Raw genomic sequence first — 18,338 nt, 5'->3', positions numbered from 1 at the left:
CTTCATAACATAAGGTATCTGCATATAAGGTATGAAGCCTCTAGGTCTCCTACCATCTGAAATATAAAGCTTTATACAAATAGTTTACGTTTACGTCGCCGCTGCTACTGCCGGATAGTAATACCTATGTCTCGCATACTGCACCTTTCATCGCAGGCGAGACAATAAAACTATACTCTTTTAACAGCTTTCATTGTAAAAGATTTGAAACTTATTTGTTTACAATTGTCACATTTATTAATTTTATACCATGTAAGAAAAGACCTACATTCACGATTACATTAACAACAGAGATTAAATATTAAAATATAAATTTTATTGCACTATTTCATCTCTAAATGCTAAACACACAACAGCTTTTTGATGTCCACTATATTCTTTCTTGACCTCTCCTGTATCTACACTCCATAATCTGGCCATGTTATCTGATGATGCTGAAAATAAACAGATAATACATTTAAAATAAAAACATAATTTTAATATAAAAAAAATCTTAATAGGTCATCATATAGCACAAGAATCCAAATCACAACTCTAATGATCGTTTGTACACATGAACACTCAAGGAATATGAAATTTTTTTTTGTTATTTTATGATGGTCAGTTGAACAATAATTTAATAACAGTTTGTTTCCAATTCCAAAAATAAACTTGAATGAAATTTTAGACCCAATAAGCCCTTACATATTCTTGTCCTTTAATTAATACATTTTTAGTGTCCTTTAATTATACATTTTTAGCATCATATTAATGCGTTTTGAATTACCTGTGATAATATACTGTGAATCTCCACTAAATGCACAGTCCCAGACCCATCTCTGTGCAGTTTCTTTTAATTCTGTCATTAATGTCAGATCTGCAGTCCGCCATATTTTGGCTGTTTGATCAGCAGATGTGGTGGCTAATAATCTAAGTAAAATAACAACTTTTCATTACAGAAAATATATATCATGTCCATATATACATGTACTTAACTTTTTAACTTTGGAATATTCAGAAAATTGATAAAAATGTCTATCATCTTTTACAAAAGAAAAATCAGCAGTATCTGTTTAAACTTATTTATACAAATCAATATTCAAAATAAAATGCTTCGCTGGGGCGCAGCTTGATACGACCGCAGAGGTCGAACCCTGAACAGTTGGGGCAAGTATGGACACAACATTCAAGCTTGATACAGCTCTGAATTTGGATTGTTATTAAATATTTGACACAGCATAGGTTTCTGACACAGAAAGAATGTGGTCTAAGAACTTGAATTTTTTTAATTTACCTATTATGGTCCAATGTCCAAAATCAAAAAACATGGTTAGATTCAGCATATCAAAGAACCCCATATATTCAATTTTTGTTAAAATCAAACAAAGTTTAATTTTGGACCCCAACTTGGACAAACTTGAAAACTGGGCCCATAATCAAAAATCTAAACATATGTTTAGATTCAGCATATCAAAGAACCCCAAGAAATCAATTTTTGCTAAAATCAAACTAAGTTTAATTTTGGACCCTTTGGACCTTAATGTAGACCAATTTAAAAAACAGGACTTAAAATTAAAAATCTAAATACACGGTTAGATTTGGAATATCAAAGAACCCCAATAATTCAATTTTTGATGAAATCAAACAAAGTTTAATTTTGGACCCTTTTGACCTCAATATGAACCAATTTGATAGCGGGGCCCACAAATAAAAAATCTAAATTCATGGTTAGATTCAGCATATCAAAGAACCCCATATATTCAATTTTTGTTGAAATCAAAAAAAGTTTAATTTTGGACCCCAACTTGGACCAACTTGAAAACTGGGCCCATAATCAAAAATCTTAACAAATGTTTAGATTCAGCATATCAAAGAACCCCAAGAATTCAATTTTTGTTAAAATCAAACTAAGTTTAATTTTGGACCCTTTGGACCTCAATGAAGACCAATTTAAAAAACGGGACCCAAATTAAACATCTAAAAACACCGTTAGATTTGGCATATCAAAGAACCCCAATAATTCAATTTTTGATGAAATCAAACAAAGTTTAATTTTGGACCCTTTTGACCTCAATATGAACCAATTTGATAGCGGGGCCTACAAATAAAAAATCTAAATACATGGTTAGATTCAGCATATCAAAGAACCCCATATATTCAATTTTTGTTGAAATCAAACAAAGTTTAAATACTAGACCCTATCTTGGACCAACTTGAAAACTGGGCCCATAATTAAAAATCTAAACACATGTTTAGATTCAGCATATCAAAGAACCCCAAGAATTCAATTTTTGTTAAAATCAAACTAAGTTTAATTTTGGACCCTTTGGACCTTAATGTAGACCAATTTAAAAAACAGGACCCAAAATTAAAAATCTAAATACACGGTTAGATTTGGAATATCAAAGAGCCCCAATAATTCAATTTTAGATGAAATCAAACAAAGTTTAATTTTGGACCCTTTTGACCTCAATATGAACCAATTTGATAACGGGGTCCACAAATAAAAAATCTAAATACATGGTTAGATTCAGCATATCAAAGAACCCCATATATTCAATTTTTGTTGAAATCAAACAAAGTTTAATTTTGGACCCCAATTTGGACCAACTTGAAAACTGGGCCAAAAATCAAAAATCTAAATACATGTTTAGATTCAGCATATCAAAGAACCTCATATATTCAATTTTTGCTAAAATCAAACAAAGTTTAATTTTGGACCCTTTGGACCTTAATGTAGACTATTTTGAAAACTGGACCCAAAATTAAAAATCTAAATACACTGTTAGATTCGGCATAACAAATAAATAAATGTGATCAAAGATTTTACAAATCTAATGCGCCATACTGTGCAATTAAAGATTACTTCTTGAAATTTTCAATATTTGAAATTTGAAAAAAAAATAATATTTGAAGAATAATTCTTTTTAATTTCTGAAATCTGAAATGAGAAAAAATTGACCCCCCACAATTTCTTTTTATCCCCCCCCCCCTTTTTTCCCCCAAAAAATTCTTTCCCTCAAGATATGGTCATAATCTCAATTCAAATTTCCAATGGAGTTGGCAACCATAATTACCCATTTAATTTTACAATAGTGCTAACTTAATCTATTTTATAATAGAATTAAAAATATAGTGTCAAATCTTTCATATGGATTTTTTTGTAAAATAAAATGATGCAACATTTGCAGATATTTTTACTGGTCTTCCTTTATAAATATGCATTTCTTTAAACAAAATTTAAAAGCAGTGTAAGGGAAGTAACCAAAATGTTGTATTTGGATTACCTCCCTTACACTGTTTTAAATTATCTTTATTGTTCATTAACCATTACTTTATACATAATTTAAAAGCAGTGTAAGGGAGATAATTTCAATGATGTATTTGACTTATCTCCCTTACACTGCTTTAAATTATGTTTTGTACTAAAGTATTTGTCCATTAACCAGGACAACCTTGTTTTTCCCCCTTTTTTGCCCCTAATTCCTAAACGGTTTGAGCCATAACCCCCCAAAGCAAATCCTAACCATCCCTTTGTGGTATGGAAACTTGTAGTATAATTTCAGAGAGATCCATACACTGTTCCACAGTTATTGTCTGGAAACTAGAAAATGCTTATTTTTGGCCCCTTTTTGGCCCCTAATTCCTTAACTGTTGGTACCATAACCCCCAAAATCAATCCCAACCTTCCTTTTGTGGTATTTAACCTTATGGTAAAATTTCAAAAAGATCCATTCACTTAAACTAAAGTTAGAGTGCGAAAACCAATGTGTATTCGGACGACGACGCAGGACGACGACGACGATGCCGGACGACGACGACGACGCCAACGTCATACCAATATACGACCACAAAAATTTTTTTGCGGTCGTATAATAAAGCTACTACAAAAAATACACATATCTATTTGCCTGTCCTAGGTCAGGACCATCATCAGTGCTTTGCCTTTTGTCATATCTTAAGTTTTTTGTTGTTTAAAACAAGAGTGCACACGCTGAAATGTCTCGCCTACTTTACTGACCATTAATTTTATGTTGAAAGTCTTAAAAATAAAGGTTTAACTAAAAGCATTACAGAAACTTAACACTTTTAAAGGTCTATGACAATGAGGATAAGGTCAGATAAATTGTGTCAGACAGACATATACACCTTACATTTTTTTTATACACCAAATATAGTTGACCTATTGCATATGCTAATTGAAAAACAGACCAAAACACAAAAACTTAACATTGACCAATGAACCATTAAAATGAGGTCAAGGTCAGATTATACTTGCCAGACAGACGTGGACCTTACAATTATTCCATACACCAAATATAGCTGACTTATTGCTAATAGTATTTGAAAAACAGACCAAAACACAAAAACTTAACATTGACCATTGAACCCTAAAAATGATATCAAGGTCAGATGATACCTGCCAGACAGACATGTACATTTTACAATCATTCCATACACCAAAAATAGTTGACCTATTGCTTATAGTTCTTGAAAAACACAAAAACATCAAAACTGAACATTGAGCAATGAACCATGAAAATAAGGTAAAGGTCAGATGATACCTGCCAGACTGACATGTACACCTTACAATCATTCCATACACCAAATATAATGACCTATTGTTTATAGTATTTGAAAAACAGACCAAATAAAAAAAACTTAACATTGACCAATAAACCATGAAAATGAGGTCAAGGTCAGATGAAACCTGCCAGACTGACATCTACCCATTACAATCATTACATACACCAAATATAGTCGACCTACTGCTTATAGTATTTGAGAAGCGGACCTAATCACGTAACTTTAACCTTGATCACTGATCCATGAAATGAGGTCGAGGTCAGGTGAACTCTGACTGACATCTAGATGTTGCAATGAACCCATATGCCAAATATAGTTATCTGATTATTCATAAAATGAAATTGAGGTCAAGGACAATGGACATCTGTCTGACGGAAACTTCGTAACATAAGGTATCTGCATACAAGATATGAAGCATCCAGGTCTTCTACCTTCTGAAATATAAAGCTTTATACAAATAGTTTACGCCGCCGCCTGATAGTAATACCTATGTCTCGCATACTGCGACGAAATAATGAGACTTTCATCGCAGGCGAGACAAAAAATAAATGATATAATATTTTTTTATGTAATTGTTAAACATGGATGCATCAAAATTGTTCAAAGTCTTGAACCTCATCAGTGGTTATCATTAGACACCTTTGTGGTTGTTTCTTTCTTGGACTTGGTGTTGATGACTATTCTTTGGTAATTTTGTGATATTTTATCACCTTATTTGTCTCAAATTGTGGCAATTAGAGCTTGATATATGCTAGAGACAAATGTCTAATGTTGAGAACTATGATGACCTATAGAAGAATTTATGGTTTTATTGACAGCAAAATAGACCAATGATGTTGGAGTGTCTTGATATAACCAATAACCTACGTAGAATCTGGACTAAATAAACACTTCAGAACATATCTACTGTGGGCTTCAAATTTTGATTTGGGATGTAATTTAGTGGGTTCTGTTCCTTTGCCTCCAGTCAGATTCCATATATAACAGTTACCCTGGAAAAAAAAGAAGTTCTAAAATTGTGATCAGCTAATAAAATACATTTTAGGTGATACAGTACACAGATCAGATACTGCTAAAATTGCATATAGGAGGCATGTATCACATTATATTTTAGTGAAGGAAATTTTTGGGACTTCCTTTCTTAAATGCAAATGTAAAGAAGTTATATTCCAAAGAAACAATTTTTGTTCAAATCAGAATATATTCAATTGAGGGGTTTTTAATTTAATAAGATGAAAATGTTTGAATGGAACACATTTTTTTTATGTGTGCAGTTTTACTATATAAATCCTAAATATTAAGCCAATAAGGCTTCTCAAAACAAGTTTCGGGTACTATGAACTTTACTTCTATAATGAAGGAGACTTAGTAGTTGCATGCATTTCCAAGCGAGGTTGCCATTTAGCTAAGGTTTGTCTGAATTAATAAATATTCATTGTGGATTATAAAATAGTTAAAAATATATTCTTACAGTCTAATCAAAATATTTATTCAATACATGTATTCCATTAGATTGTTTTTGTAAAATCATCATACATAGCCAGTTGGTAGATATCAGCCTGTAAATACTCATGACTTCTTTCACATGCATGCAGGCATATTAGCACATAAAGTGAAAACTTATCAATTGTATATTTTCTTTCTATCCTTAATACCTTGTTATTTACAGCAGCCATCATGGTTCCCATGGGATCTATACTGATAGACTGTATGGAGGCATCTTGTTCTGGTATCTGTAAACAGAACAGACTGTTTTCAAATCCAGAGTTTCTTTTTGTATTTTAAACAGCATATAAAAGCATATAATATATTGAAAAAACTGTTCAGTGTGCGGTTTTCGATTTGTTGTTGAAGACTTTTATTAGCAATATAATAAATGTACAATTGATGCAATTTAAAACAGCAATAACAATAACCGTTTTTAATTTATATTTTTGTCTAATGAACATCAATCCCATATCCTATTTTTCCCAAATCAAAAGGGTTTCATCTTAAAAATAGTTCATTGACAAAAATAGATGTGTTCAACAGAGATTATTAATTGTATAATTGATTACAAAATTTAAACAGTTATTTGACATTTTCTTAATAAAAAAAAGAAGCTGATTATGCTCATTTTTTTGTTTATAGATGTTTAGTATAAAGAGATTCAATCAAATATAAAATGGTTTATTTCCTAACAAATCTCAAAATGTGTCTTTAAGACAAAAATAGATGCTTAGAGCTCAATCCTATCATAATATCCTAATTAACCTACAAAAATAAATACTATCGACAAAAGGTAATTTATATAAACTATCCCATTTTAAAATAAATAAGTAGAACTTACCAACTGTTCATTATTATCTGTTTTTAGGTCCCATACATGTATAGATCCACTCTGGTCTCCAATAAATAATTCTCCCTGAAACATATAATTTAACTGTTTTCATTTTTCTTTTGTATTGTCCTTACTATAACAAATTTCAACAATAGCATAAATCTAAAGAAAAAACTTAACAAACAAACAAACCAATAAACAGTAACTTCTTAGGAAATTAAGATTAGCAACAAAATTTGTTTTATCCAGAGTTATTGCCAACATCATAATGCTGTACCTGTCCTGACAATCAGTGATCATCAGTACATTTCATGTGACTGCATCAGGAACAACCTACACATCAATATAAAAATAAAAGAACAGAGTTCCAATGTTCCCCACGTTGCACATATTTTATCTATCCAACATGTCCAAGGACAATAATTAAACTAGAGGCTCTCAAGAGCCTGTGTAGCTCACCTGACTCTACTTTGGTTTTAGAAATCATGTAAAGATAGATAAAAATCATAACAGATACCCAAATAATGATTGAGGCCAAATTTGGTTTAATATTGGTCCCGTTATTTAATAAAATATCCTGGTGGCCATCTTGAACAGTAAATCAGCAACAAAGTAGCAACACTTGGTCAGCACCTCATAAGGAACATTCATGTCATGTTTGGATTCATTCCATTCAGTGGTACTCTAAAAGAAGACATTTGTATGTATTTCCCTTAAGATCCGTTGCTAAACTAAGTCCCCCCCCCCCTGGCGGCCATCTTGGATGATGGATCGGCTGCAAAGTAACAACATTTGGACAGCACCTCATAAGGAACATTCATGCCATGTTTGGTTCCATTCCATTCAGTGGTTTTCTAAAAGAAGACATTTGTATGTATTTCCCTTAAGGTCCTATGTTAAACTTAGTCCCCCGCTGGCGGCCATCTTGGATGATGGATTGGCTGCAAAGAAACAACACTTGGTCAACACCTCATAAGGAACATTCATGCCATGATTGCTTCCATTCCATTCAGTGGTTCTCTAAAAGAAGACATTTGTATGTATTTCCCATAGGGTCCTATGTTAAACTAAGTCCCCCGCTGGCGGCCATCTTGGATGATGGATTGGCTGCAAAGAAACAACACTTGGTCAACACCTCATAAGGAACATTCATGCCATGATTGCTTCCATTCCATTCAGTGGTTCCCTAAAAGAAGACATTTGTATGTATTTCCCATAGGGTCCTATGTTAAACTAAGTCCCCCGCTGGCGGCCATCTTGGATGATGGATTGACATCAAAGTAACAACACTTGGTCAGCACTTCATATGGAACATTCATGCCATGTTTTGTTTAATTCCATTCAGTGGTTCTCTAAAAGAAGACATTTGTATGTATTTCCCGTAGGGTCCTATGCTAAACTAAGTCCCCCGCTGGCGGCCATCTTGGATGATGGACCAACTGCAAAATAACAGCATTTGGTGAATTTTGGACAGCACCTCATAAGGAACATTCATGTCATATTTGGTTTCATTCCATTCAGCGGTTCTCTAAAAGAAGACATTTGTATGTATTTCCCATAGGGTCCTATGTTAAACTAATTCACCCACTGGCGGCCATCTTGGATGATGGATCGGCTGCAAAGTAACAACACTTGGTCAGCACCTCATAAGGAACATTCATGTCATATTTGGTTTCATTCCATTCAGCGGTTCTCTAAAAGAAGACATTTGTATGTATTTCCCATAGGGTCCTATGCTAAACTAAGTCCCCTGCTGGCGGCCATCTTGGATGATGGACCGACTGCAAAGTAACAACACTTGGTCAGCACCTCATAAGGAACATTCATGCCATGTTTAGTTTCATTCCATTCAGTGGTTCTCTAAAATAAGACGTGTATGTATTTCCCATAGGGTCCTATGTTAAACTAAGTCCCCCGCTGGCAGCCATTTTGGATGATGGATCTGCTGCAAAGTAACAACACTTGGTCAGCACCTCATAAGGAACATTCATGCCATGATTTGTTCCATTCCATTCAGTGGTTCTCTAAAAGAAGACATGTGTATGTATTTCCCATAGGGTCCTATGTTAAACTAAGTCCCCTGCTGGCGGCCATCTTGGATGATGGATCTGCTGCAAAGTAACAACACTTGGTCAGCACCTCATAAGGAACATTCATGCCATGTTTGGTTTCATTCCATTCACTGGTTTTCTAAAAGAAGGCATTTGTATGTATTTCCCATAGGGTCTTATGTTAAACTAAGTCCCCCGCTGGCGGCCATCTTGGATGATGGATCGGCTACAAAGTAATAACACTTGGTCAGCACCTCATAAGGTACATTCATGCCATGTTTGGATTTATTCCATTCAGTGGTTCTCTAGAAGAAGTTCAAAATGTAAAAAGTTAACGACGACGACGACGGACGACGATGGACAACGACGGACGCCAAGTGATGAGAAAGCTCAATTGGCCCTTTTGGCCAAGTGAGCTAAAAAAAACACTTTTTTTTGTTTGTTCTTAAAAACTTTTGATAAATATCTTAGAGAAATGAAGGCTTCAGAGCAAATGCAATGCGATTTCCGTTATAATTAATATTTCCAAGGGACATAACTCATAACTTAAAAATATTTGATCAGCACTAATTTTTCAAAAGTGTCAAAGACATTGCTGATATAAACCTATGATAGAAGTTTCATAAAAATCTGGCAAGAAATGTACACAAGTGAACGCTAACTATGCAATTTTTAATACAATTAATGTTTTCAAGGGGCAAAACTCTTTTAAAAATAATTGATTGGCACTGATTTTCAAACTCCTCCAAGACATTGCTAATATAATCCTATGATATAAGTTTCGTAAAAATCTGGCAAGAATTGTACAAATGAGAGCGCTAACTGTGCAATTCGTTCAAGACATTGCTGATATAAACCTATGATATAAGTTTCATAAAAATCTGGCAAGAATTGTACACGTGAGAGCGCTTACAAGACCGGACAGACGTACGGACGCCCGGTATTTTTATGTCCCCGCAAGGCATTGCACAGGGAACAATAAGGAGATACTTGTATGCCAATGAAACAACGATCCACCAAACACCACATGATATAGATGTTATCAACTATCTAGGTCCTCCTTAATAGTTAATAATTGGCCAAAATATAAAGAATAGAGAATAATGGGGTGCTAAAATATAAAGAATAGAGAATAATGGGGTGCTAAAATATAAAGAATAGAGAATAATGTGAATAAAAATGAATAGAGAAGAGTTGCCTTAAAAAATTCAGAATACAGAACCATCACCAAACTCCCCACCCCCCCCCCCCCCCCCCCCCCCTTCCAGACCCTCACATAAATTACTTTTTTCTGCTTCGAGGCAAACTAAAACAACAATATAAAATGCTTTATTTTAGAATTTGAGATTTGATAGAATTGAGTGAAATTGTTCAAGAGTTAATGGTACTTTGTCCTTAATTAGCACAAACCTGGTTAGGATGTAGGCACACACAGTTAGCTGGAGCATTTACTTGGAATATTCTTTGGCACTGTAAATTTCTTGACCTACAAAAAATTAACAGATCTTGTATTGATTATCAGTGAGTGCAACACTTTTATGTATCTGATACCTATATATGTGTGGAACTGTATTGAGCTCCCTTCATATGAAACTGATAAAACACTCTAACCTTATAAAATATACATAAATTACATCAGTTATGCTATATTGTAACAGTCATATTGACATGCTATCTTAATATATCAATGAAGATGCAAATTTTTATATATGTGAACATATATGGCCACATCTTTCAGAATACATGTCAAAACATTTACTAAATTTTATCATCGGTACAAGGACATCATTCGTAAATATAAATCAACGTGCAGGTATTTCACATCCCATCTTTTATGGGAATATTCTATAGAAAGCACAAAAATGTCGTCATTCATCTCAAAAGCTAACCAAACCTTTAAACAGACACATTCAGAAGGGATATAGTTATGACACTGTTGTCAGGTCATTAAAGATGGCATTTTTTGGAATTAATATTGATTCATTCATAGGGTCTTCACATAGGTAATAAATACATTTATTCTAAAACCAGTTGTTGGCATGATGCGGGTTATGTTCTTCACGTATGTTTTTATGATGGTATGATACTAAACCGTTACCGGGAGGAATTGTGCTTGATTTTCATATGATGAAGACATAATCTTTTAATCAGTTTAATTGAGGTCTGGTACTGGCATGTCAGTAACTGCTAGTAGTCCTTTGTTAATTTATGTTGATCATTGTCATTTTGTTTAGTTTCTTCTGTTACCTATTCTAAGATCGGACTTTGAATTCTTTTCAACTGACTTTTACTGTGCGTATTGCTGTGTGTTTGTTTATTCTACATTGGCTACAGGTATAGGGGGGAGGGTTGAGATCTCACAAAACATGTTTAACCCTGCCGCATTTTTGAGCCTGTCCCAAATCAGGAACCTTTGGCCTTTGTTAGTCTTGTATGTTTTTTTTTAAATTTTGGTTCATTTATATGTTTCAGAGTTTAGTGGGACATCCATTTTTGCTGAACTAGTGTACATTTTTGCTTAGGGCCCAGCTGAAACCTGCCTCAGGTTGCAGGATTTTCTGGCTGTGTTGAAGACCCATTGGCGTTCATGGGCTGTTTTCTGCACTTTGGTTGTGTTGTTGTCACTTTGTCACATTTCACGTTTCCATTCTCAATTCTATAAATAGCACAATATTTTTAAAATACCTTAAATCCCAGATTCTCACAGCGTTGTCTTCTCCTCCTGTGTACATCCACTTGCCATCCTCATGGAAACCTAGTCCAGTAACATTCTTTGATATTCCATCATAATTAATCACAGGGTTTGGGTTATTTGAGTTCAAATCATACATTCGAATGTGCTGGTACCCTATAAATATATATCTATTTTCAAATTATCACTATTCTCTGTAATATAATACTGATCATTTTACTAAGAAGACATTTCATTTTATATAAGGACTAAGGAGTACAATTTTGTTCAGTTTTCCAAGACTTGTACAATAAAGATTTTAATTAATATCTAGAACAACAAATTCTGCCTATATGAAGGTGTAATACCATAAAAACACAGTACATCACATCTTGGCTCATACGAAAAATGGTTGAAAAAAAAAATTCCCGTGAATTTGACAGTTGTAGGAAACTAGACATTATTGATATGAGAGCCATCTCTGTGGGCCCGCTGTAAATAACGTGTGGTAAAAATTTTGTATGGATAAGCTGATATGAAGCACTTTTTTAAGTTATTACATAGTCTCGTTATGTGCTGAGAGTGATTTTATTCTATGTTTTTTAGTTAAAGTGTTATATTTGGCAATTTAATTAAACTGATAAATATCCTGAACTTACTTTCATAGTATAATAGTGATATGACTGCATGGTGTGAATTCATTGTTGACCACTAGGTGACTTATGGATATATGGGTTGATGTATAAACTTTGAAATCATAACGGTTCTCAAGGTATAGAGCGGACATGATCTGTACCATAGGACATGGGGTTGTCAACTGAAATCAAAGTTTTTGACCTTGACCTTTGACCTAGGATGTTGTACATAAATTATGACTCACCCTCTGGTGTTGGTTAACATACATGTCAAGTATAAACTTTGAAATCATAACAGTTCTCAAGATATAGAGCGGACACGATCTTTACCATAGGACATGGGGTTGTCAACTGAAACTAAAGTTTTTGACCTTGAACTTTGACCTAGGAAGTTGTACAAACATTATGACACACCCTCTGGTGTTGGTTCATATACATGTCAAGTATAAAGAATGAAATTATAACGGTTCTCTAGATATAGAGCGGACACAATTTGTTATGGACGGACGGACAGACCTGAAACCAAAGTTTTTGACCTTGAACTTTGACCTGGGAAGTTGTACAAATATTATGACACACCCTCTGGTGTTGGTTAATATACATGTCAAGTATAAAGTATGAAAATATAAAGGTTCTCTAGATATAGAGCGGACACAATTTGTTACGGACTGATGGACAGACTGATCACTATAGGGCGACCCGCCACTAGCCGGGGCCCTAATAAACCCTGCATTTCATTGCAGAAAAAAAATTCAGTCATAAACATTATTATGCACATTTATTTTGAAAAATACCAATTTAACAAAGACTAATAGGGAAAATACAATGGTGGTATTACTCCTGAATAAGTGAAACATTTGTCACATATTGTGTAAATGCCACACTCTTTCACATTAAATGGCTCCTCAAAAAGTTTTGAGGTGACCTGCTACAGATTTAATTTTTAATCATATCCAATATGCCCTTGTTTTTTAGTGGAAGTCAAAATTATTCCTGCATTATTCCCAGACTGCCCATAAATTAGCTTATTATGATTTTTTTATAGTCAGGTTTTGCATATAAATATAAAAAATAAAATAACAGAGTTCCAATGTCCCCCACATTGCACATATTTTATCTGCTCTGTCTAAAATTTGTCCAAGGGCAAAAAACAAAAAAGAAATTTTTTTTTGTTCTTTAAAACTTTTTAGAATTATCTTACTAGAGAGTTGAAGACTTGAGAGCAATTTCCAGTATATTTAATATTTCAAAGGGAAACTCATTAAAAATATTTGATTGGCACTTATTTAATTGTCCAAGACATTGCTGTTTTATATCTTTGATATGAATTTGATAAAAATCTGGCAAAAATTGTACATGTGAGAGCACTTACAATGCAAATTTCCATATAATTTATATTTCTATGGGGCATAACTCTTTTAAAAATAGTTGATCGGCACTGATTTTCAAACTCGTCCGAGACATTGCTGATAAAAACCTACAATATAAATTTCATAAAAATCTGGCAAGAATTGTACACATGAGAGGGCTAACTATGCAATTTTCCATATAACTAATGTTTCCAAGGGACATAACTCTTTTAAAAATAGTTGATCAGCACTGATTTTTGAACTCATCAGAGAGATTGCTGATATAAACCTACGATATAAGTTTTATAAGAATCTGGCAAGAATTGTTCGTTTGAGAGCGCTAACAAGATCGGATGGACAGACCCTTGTTATATCTATGTTCCCCGCAATTCCTTGCGTGGAGGACAAAAATGTAATAGTAAAAGCTGACATTTGGACCATAATTCTACATTCAAGATTCATTTGTGCTAAGAATTTATTTATCAAAAATTTGTATATCTATTTTCAAATATATTTTCTATGATATAATATTGTTTAATCACTTGGATTATTTTGTACGGGTATAAGACCCTTGACCCTAACTAGGTTTGATGGAGGGGAAACAAGTTGAAATAATAATTCCTCTATTTACATGTTTGAACAAGCATTCTGAGAGTATTGCATGGCAATATATAGTCCCCTACTGGTTAAAAATTCATTGTACTGGAAAAAAATAGTAACTTGATCTATAACTTGTCATGGTGTAAACTATATAACAAATATCAAGTCAATATATTCAAGCATGACGAAAAAAAGTGTGGAAAACTGATTATTTATGTGAATTTTCTAAGTCCAAGGACCATAACTTTGCTCAAAAATCATCAAACCGGAACAAAATTTGAACTTGATCTGTAACTTGTCAAGATGAAACTATATCCCAATTATCAAATCAATATCTTCAAGCAAGACGAAAAAAAGTGAGGAAAACTGATTATTTGAGAGAATTTTCTTAGTCCAAGGACCATAACTCTGCACAAACTCATCAGACCGGAACACAATTCGAAATTGATCTGTAACTTGTCATGATAAAACTATACACCAAATATCAAATCAATATCTTGAAGCACAAAGAAAAAAGTGTGGAAAACTGATTTGCCGGACTGTCGGATGGACGGACAGACAGACAGACGGACAGAGTGCAAACCTAAAGTCCCCTTCCACTTAGTCGGTAGGGGACTAAAAACTGGAAGAAGGAATTTATTGTTAGAAAGAACACAGACAAATACTTGATACCTTAATTTCATCATTCTCATACATTTCAAAGCATAATTTGAACTGTAAGAAAGAAAACTTTCTAATCAAACATGGATTCAGAAATTTTTTTAATTGAGTGCTAAGGGTATTCCACCTGAAAAAGATGGTTCCAGCTTAATTTTTGTGAATTTTTACATGATTTGATAAAAAAAAAAAGAGAAATAGAATGTTCATACCACTGGTACCCCCTGCTCTGGATACATGGGATACACAAATATAAATCTGTTGTGTTACTTGAAAATTTTTACATGTACTACTGGTTTTTAAATCTTGTAAATATGTTTTGTATGTACTATTCCATATATTTTACAAACTCACCAGCTGCAGCAATCAATTGCTTGTCTGGAGTTATTTCCAATGCATTTACTTGCTAGAAAACAAATTAAGGAAAAACACAGACAGATCAGAATTATGCTGAAATATACATGATATATGACAATGTTTATTTACATGTACAGATTATATAGTGTTTTGAAAACAAGAGGAATTTTTTATGCTATAATCTCATAGAAAATAAAACAAATTTTGTTCAATTGTGACTGCACTTTCTTTACCATTGTATGGTGAAACTTTCCAATTTATTTCCTGTCAAGAAAAATATAAAAAAATTTAATTGACATGGTATTGGCAGATTTTTCAGGAATTCTGCTGAAATGATGTCATTGAATAATTGACTCGTACTGTAAAGTAATAACATCAGCATTGTAACATAGGAAAATGCAGGAATTCGAAAGTCATCTATATCTTGCCCCACTCCCCTTTGTTAACAGAGGGAAGGTTGAGGTGAAACTACTCTAACATAAATCACAAATGGGTTGAGACAGAGAGGTGATTGACTACTTCTTGTATATTTGTTAGACTCAGATCGACAACTGTCTCTAATGGACATCCTTTCCTAAAATCTATGTCCAATTTTGACAACATAATATAGTAAGATTTCAAATCAACGACCAATTCTATGCCACTCTAATCGAAGTCTGTTTTTTGTTCTTAAATTAACTTCTACCGCTGGACTGAATCCTCATGACAACGAATCAAATCATTTGTAACAAACAAAATTAGATGTTATTTAATGAAATTTATAAAAATTTATAGCTTACATAATTTTATCATCGAACATGTTAATGTAAACAATTCATGCTATCAATTTGAAATGATGTTCACTGTAGAGACATTAATTGTCGAAGTAAGCATTTTCTGCAGTAAAAATTACACTGTTAATATTATAACTATCACACTAATTTACATACAGTCAGGGGTACTACTTGTACAAGTAATTTTTATTTACTTGAAGAAGTAAATATCAATATACTTATATAAGTAAATTTTTAGGATACTTATACAAGTGTATTTTATTTACTTGTATAGGTAAATTATTTTTGGCCTAATTATGTCCCTTAGACATTCAGATTTTTTTAATAAATACAAGTAAAAAAGTTTTTTTTAATAAATACAAGTAAAAAAGTTATCCTATCTTCTTTTCTTGAATTCTTAGCACTTCTTTGCTCTAACAGAATTTTGAATTGTCTGTCCTTTGCAGATGTCTTTACTAATCATTTAAGTGTAATTTCATGGACAATGAAAATCTCATTTGTCTGTTATCTTCAGAACACTGCTCATTTACAAGGCCCCAAGGAGCAATTTTTGAAGGCCTTGCACAAATACTTAAGATCTTTGCGCAATCAGTTTCTTTGTTGAATTAATGAGATGAAACATTGAACTCTTATCAAAAATTATGAGCTAACCTGAGACAAATTGTTAAAGGCATGATTTTACATCTCAAAAATTAAGAATTTTTGTGGGATTTAAAAAAAATTTTACTTATACAAGTAAATTTTTGAGAAAATTAAGGGGAGATTATTCAAAAAATATAATTAACTTATATAAGTATATTTTATTTACTTCTTCAAGTAAATAAAGATAACTTGTACAAGTAGTACCCCTGTCTGACATATTGTTTCTATTTTCTGGGGATTCAGTTATGTTTTGTTAACACAACTATTTCCTTGTCCCAATTTCGGAACCTTGTCATTACATGTATTTCTTGTATGTCATTTCTGAATGTTTTTAGTTATTTTGAGAATTGACTATTTTGAGAATTGACTATTAATGGCAGATCTTTGATTGTTTCTGGTAAAGAGGGAGGGCCTAATTTTTGTGTATATGTTTCACTCACAGGGTAAACATAGGACTTTTTTTGAAAACTACTTGATTTTTAATATAGCAGAGTTCAAATTATATACTTAAAAGTTTCTGAACAATCTTTTTTTTCATTCCTAAAACTTACAAGTTATTTTGCACTAATCATTGTTGTTGAAGGCCTTTTTTAAAGGAATGATGCAGACTGCATTGTTTTAGCTACATCAACTTATTTGTATACAAAATACAGGTATAAGACAAAGTTTTATTTCGGATAGAAATTTGGTCATTCTTTTTTATTTTTGAAAAAGAATCTAAAAACTTGTAAAAATCTATCTATTAAAATTGTGGTTCCAACTTATCTGTAGAAATTTAGTCATGTTAGTTGTGGTTAAATGTTCTTAAATATGCATTTGTATAAAAATGAAGCAATGATACTGTTAATTGTCTTACAGATTGAAAGACTTTAAGAATGCCTCTGGTTAGAAATAAATTAGGGCAAATTCTTTATTCGCTATACTTTCGAATACATGTACATGATGTAAGAGCTCGACATATTGAATAGATGTATTTCTATTGTTGGCCACTGTACCTCTTGACATGCTAGTAGTCTTTGGGTTATCTTTGTCTTATCTTTATGTTTTTGTTGTCTCATAAACATGTACCCACATCTTACTCATATGGGTATAAAAGGAATGAAACAACATAGATCGAAGGCAACATTAAACAAAAACAAAACGATCACTACAGTGAAATAAAGAAAGATCAAACTGGAAAAAATTTATTAAAGATTAGAGGCAACTCCAATCCATGGGACATCATTTTGGTTACTTATACATGAAGTCAATTAGAGGGTAAAAATATCGGCAATTGATTTGAGAATTTGACGTAAAATCAAACATTGATTTGAAGAGCAGATGTCGATTAGAGACTTGATGTTGTCTGAGTTTAACATATTTTTTTCAAAACAGTTGTTAATTCAGAATTGGTCCTATGTTATTAATGAATGGTTTTTGTTGATGGATACAGAATCTGGATGCTGCACAGTTCTCAGACAAATTCCACTGTAAGCCTGCCAAAATCTGACCGTATGATCATATCCTGCAGTAGCTAGTATAATAGGATCGTTATTTGTGTTTGATCCGTTCATTTTAAACCACAAATAAAAGATGACAACATCTATTATTCAAGAAGTCATCTTTAAAAATGTTATCTCAAGCTGCATTGCAAAATTTTTTACCGGAAGTAAATAAATATTGCCAAACGGACTTGTTAGAAATATTTTGATTAGCGGTTGGGATTGTCTCGACGACT

General features: G+C 32.8%; 1 protein-coding gene across 1 annotated transcript; it reads right to left on the bottom strand.

The window, feature by feature from the left end:
* Positions 1–299: 299 nt before the first annotated feature.
* Positions 300–18,273, bottom strand: LOC127707565 (target of rapamycin complex subunit lst8-like). The gene is made up of 9 exons (XM_052212163.1): positions 18,052–18,273; positions 15,204–15,255; positions 11,623–11,785; positions 10,348–10,423; positions 6,896–6,970; positions 6,222–6,299; positions 5,434–5,558; positions 767–909; positions 300–434 (listed from the first exon to the last, which is right to left on the bottom strand). The coding sequence occupies exons 1-9, from the start codon at positions 18,172–18,174 to the stop codon at positions 316–318; spliced, it is 954 nt and encodes a 317-aa protein (XP_052068123.1). The 5' UTR covers positions 18,175–18,273; the 3' UTR covers positions 300–315.
* Positions 18,274–18,338: the final 65 nt, after the last annotated feature.

Source organism: Mytilus californianus, unplaced genomic scaffold, assembly GCF_021869535.1.
Source record: "Mytilus californianus isolate M0D057914Y unplaced genomic scaffold, xbMytCali1.0.p SCAF_7, whole genome shotgun sequence".
In the NCBI taxonomy this organism is placed as follows: Eukaryota; Metazoa; Mollusca; class Bivalvia; order Mytilida; family Mytilidae; genus Mytilus; species Mytilus californianus.
Note: the sequence above shows the minus strand (reverse complement) of the source record. Positions and strands in the feature narration are given on the sequence as shown.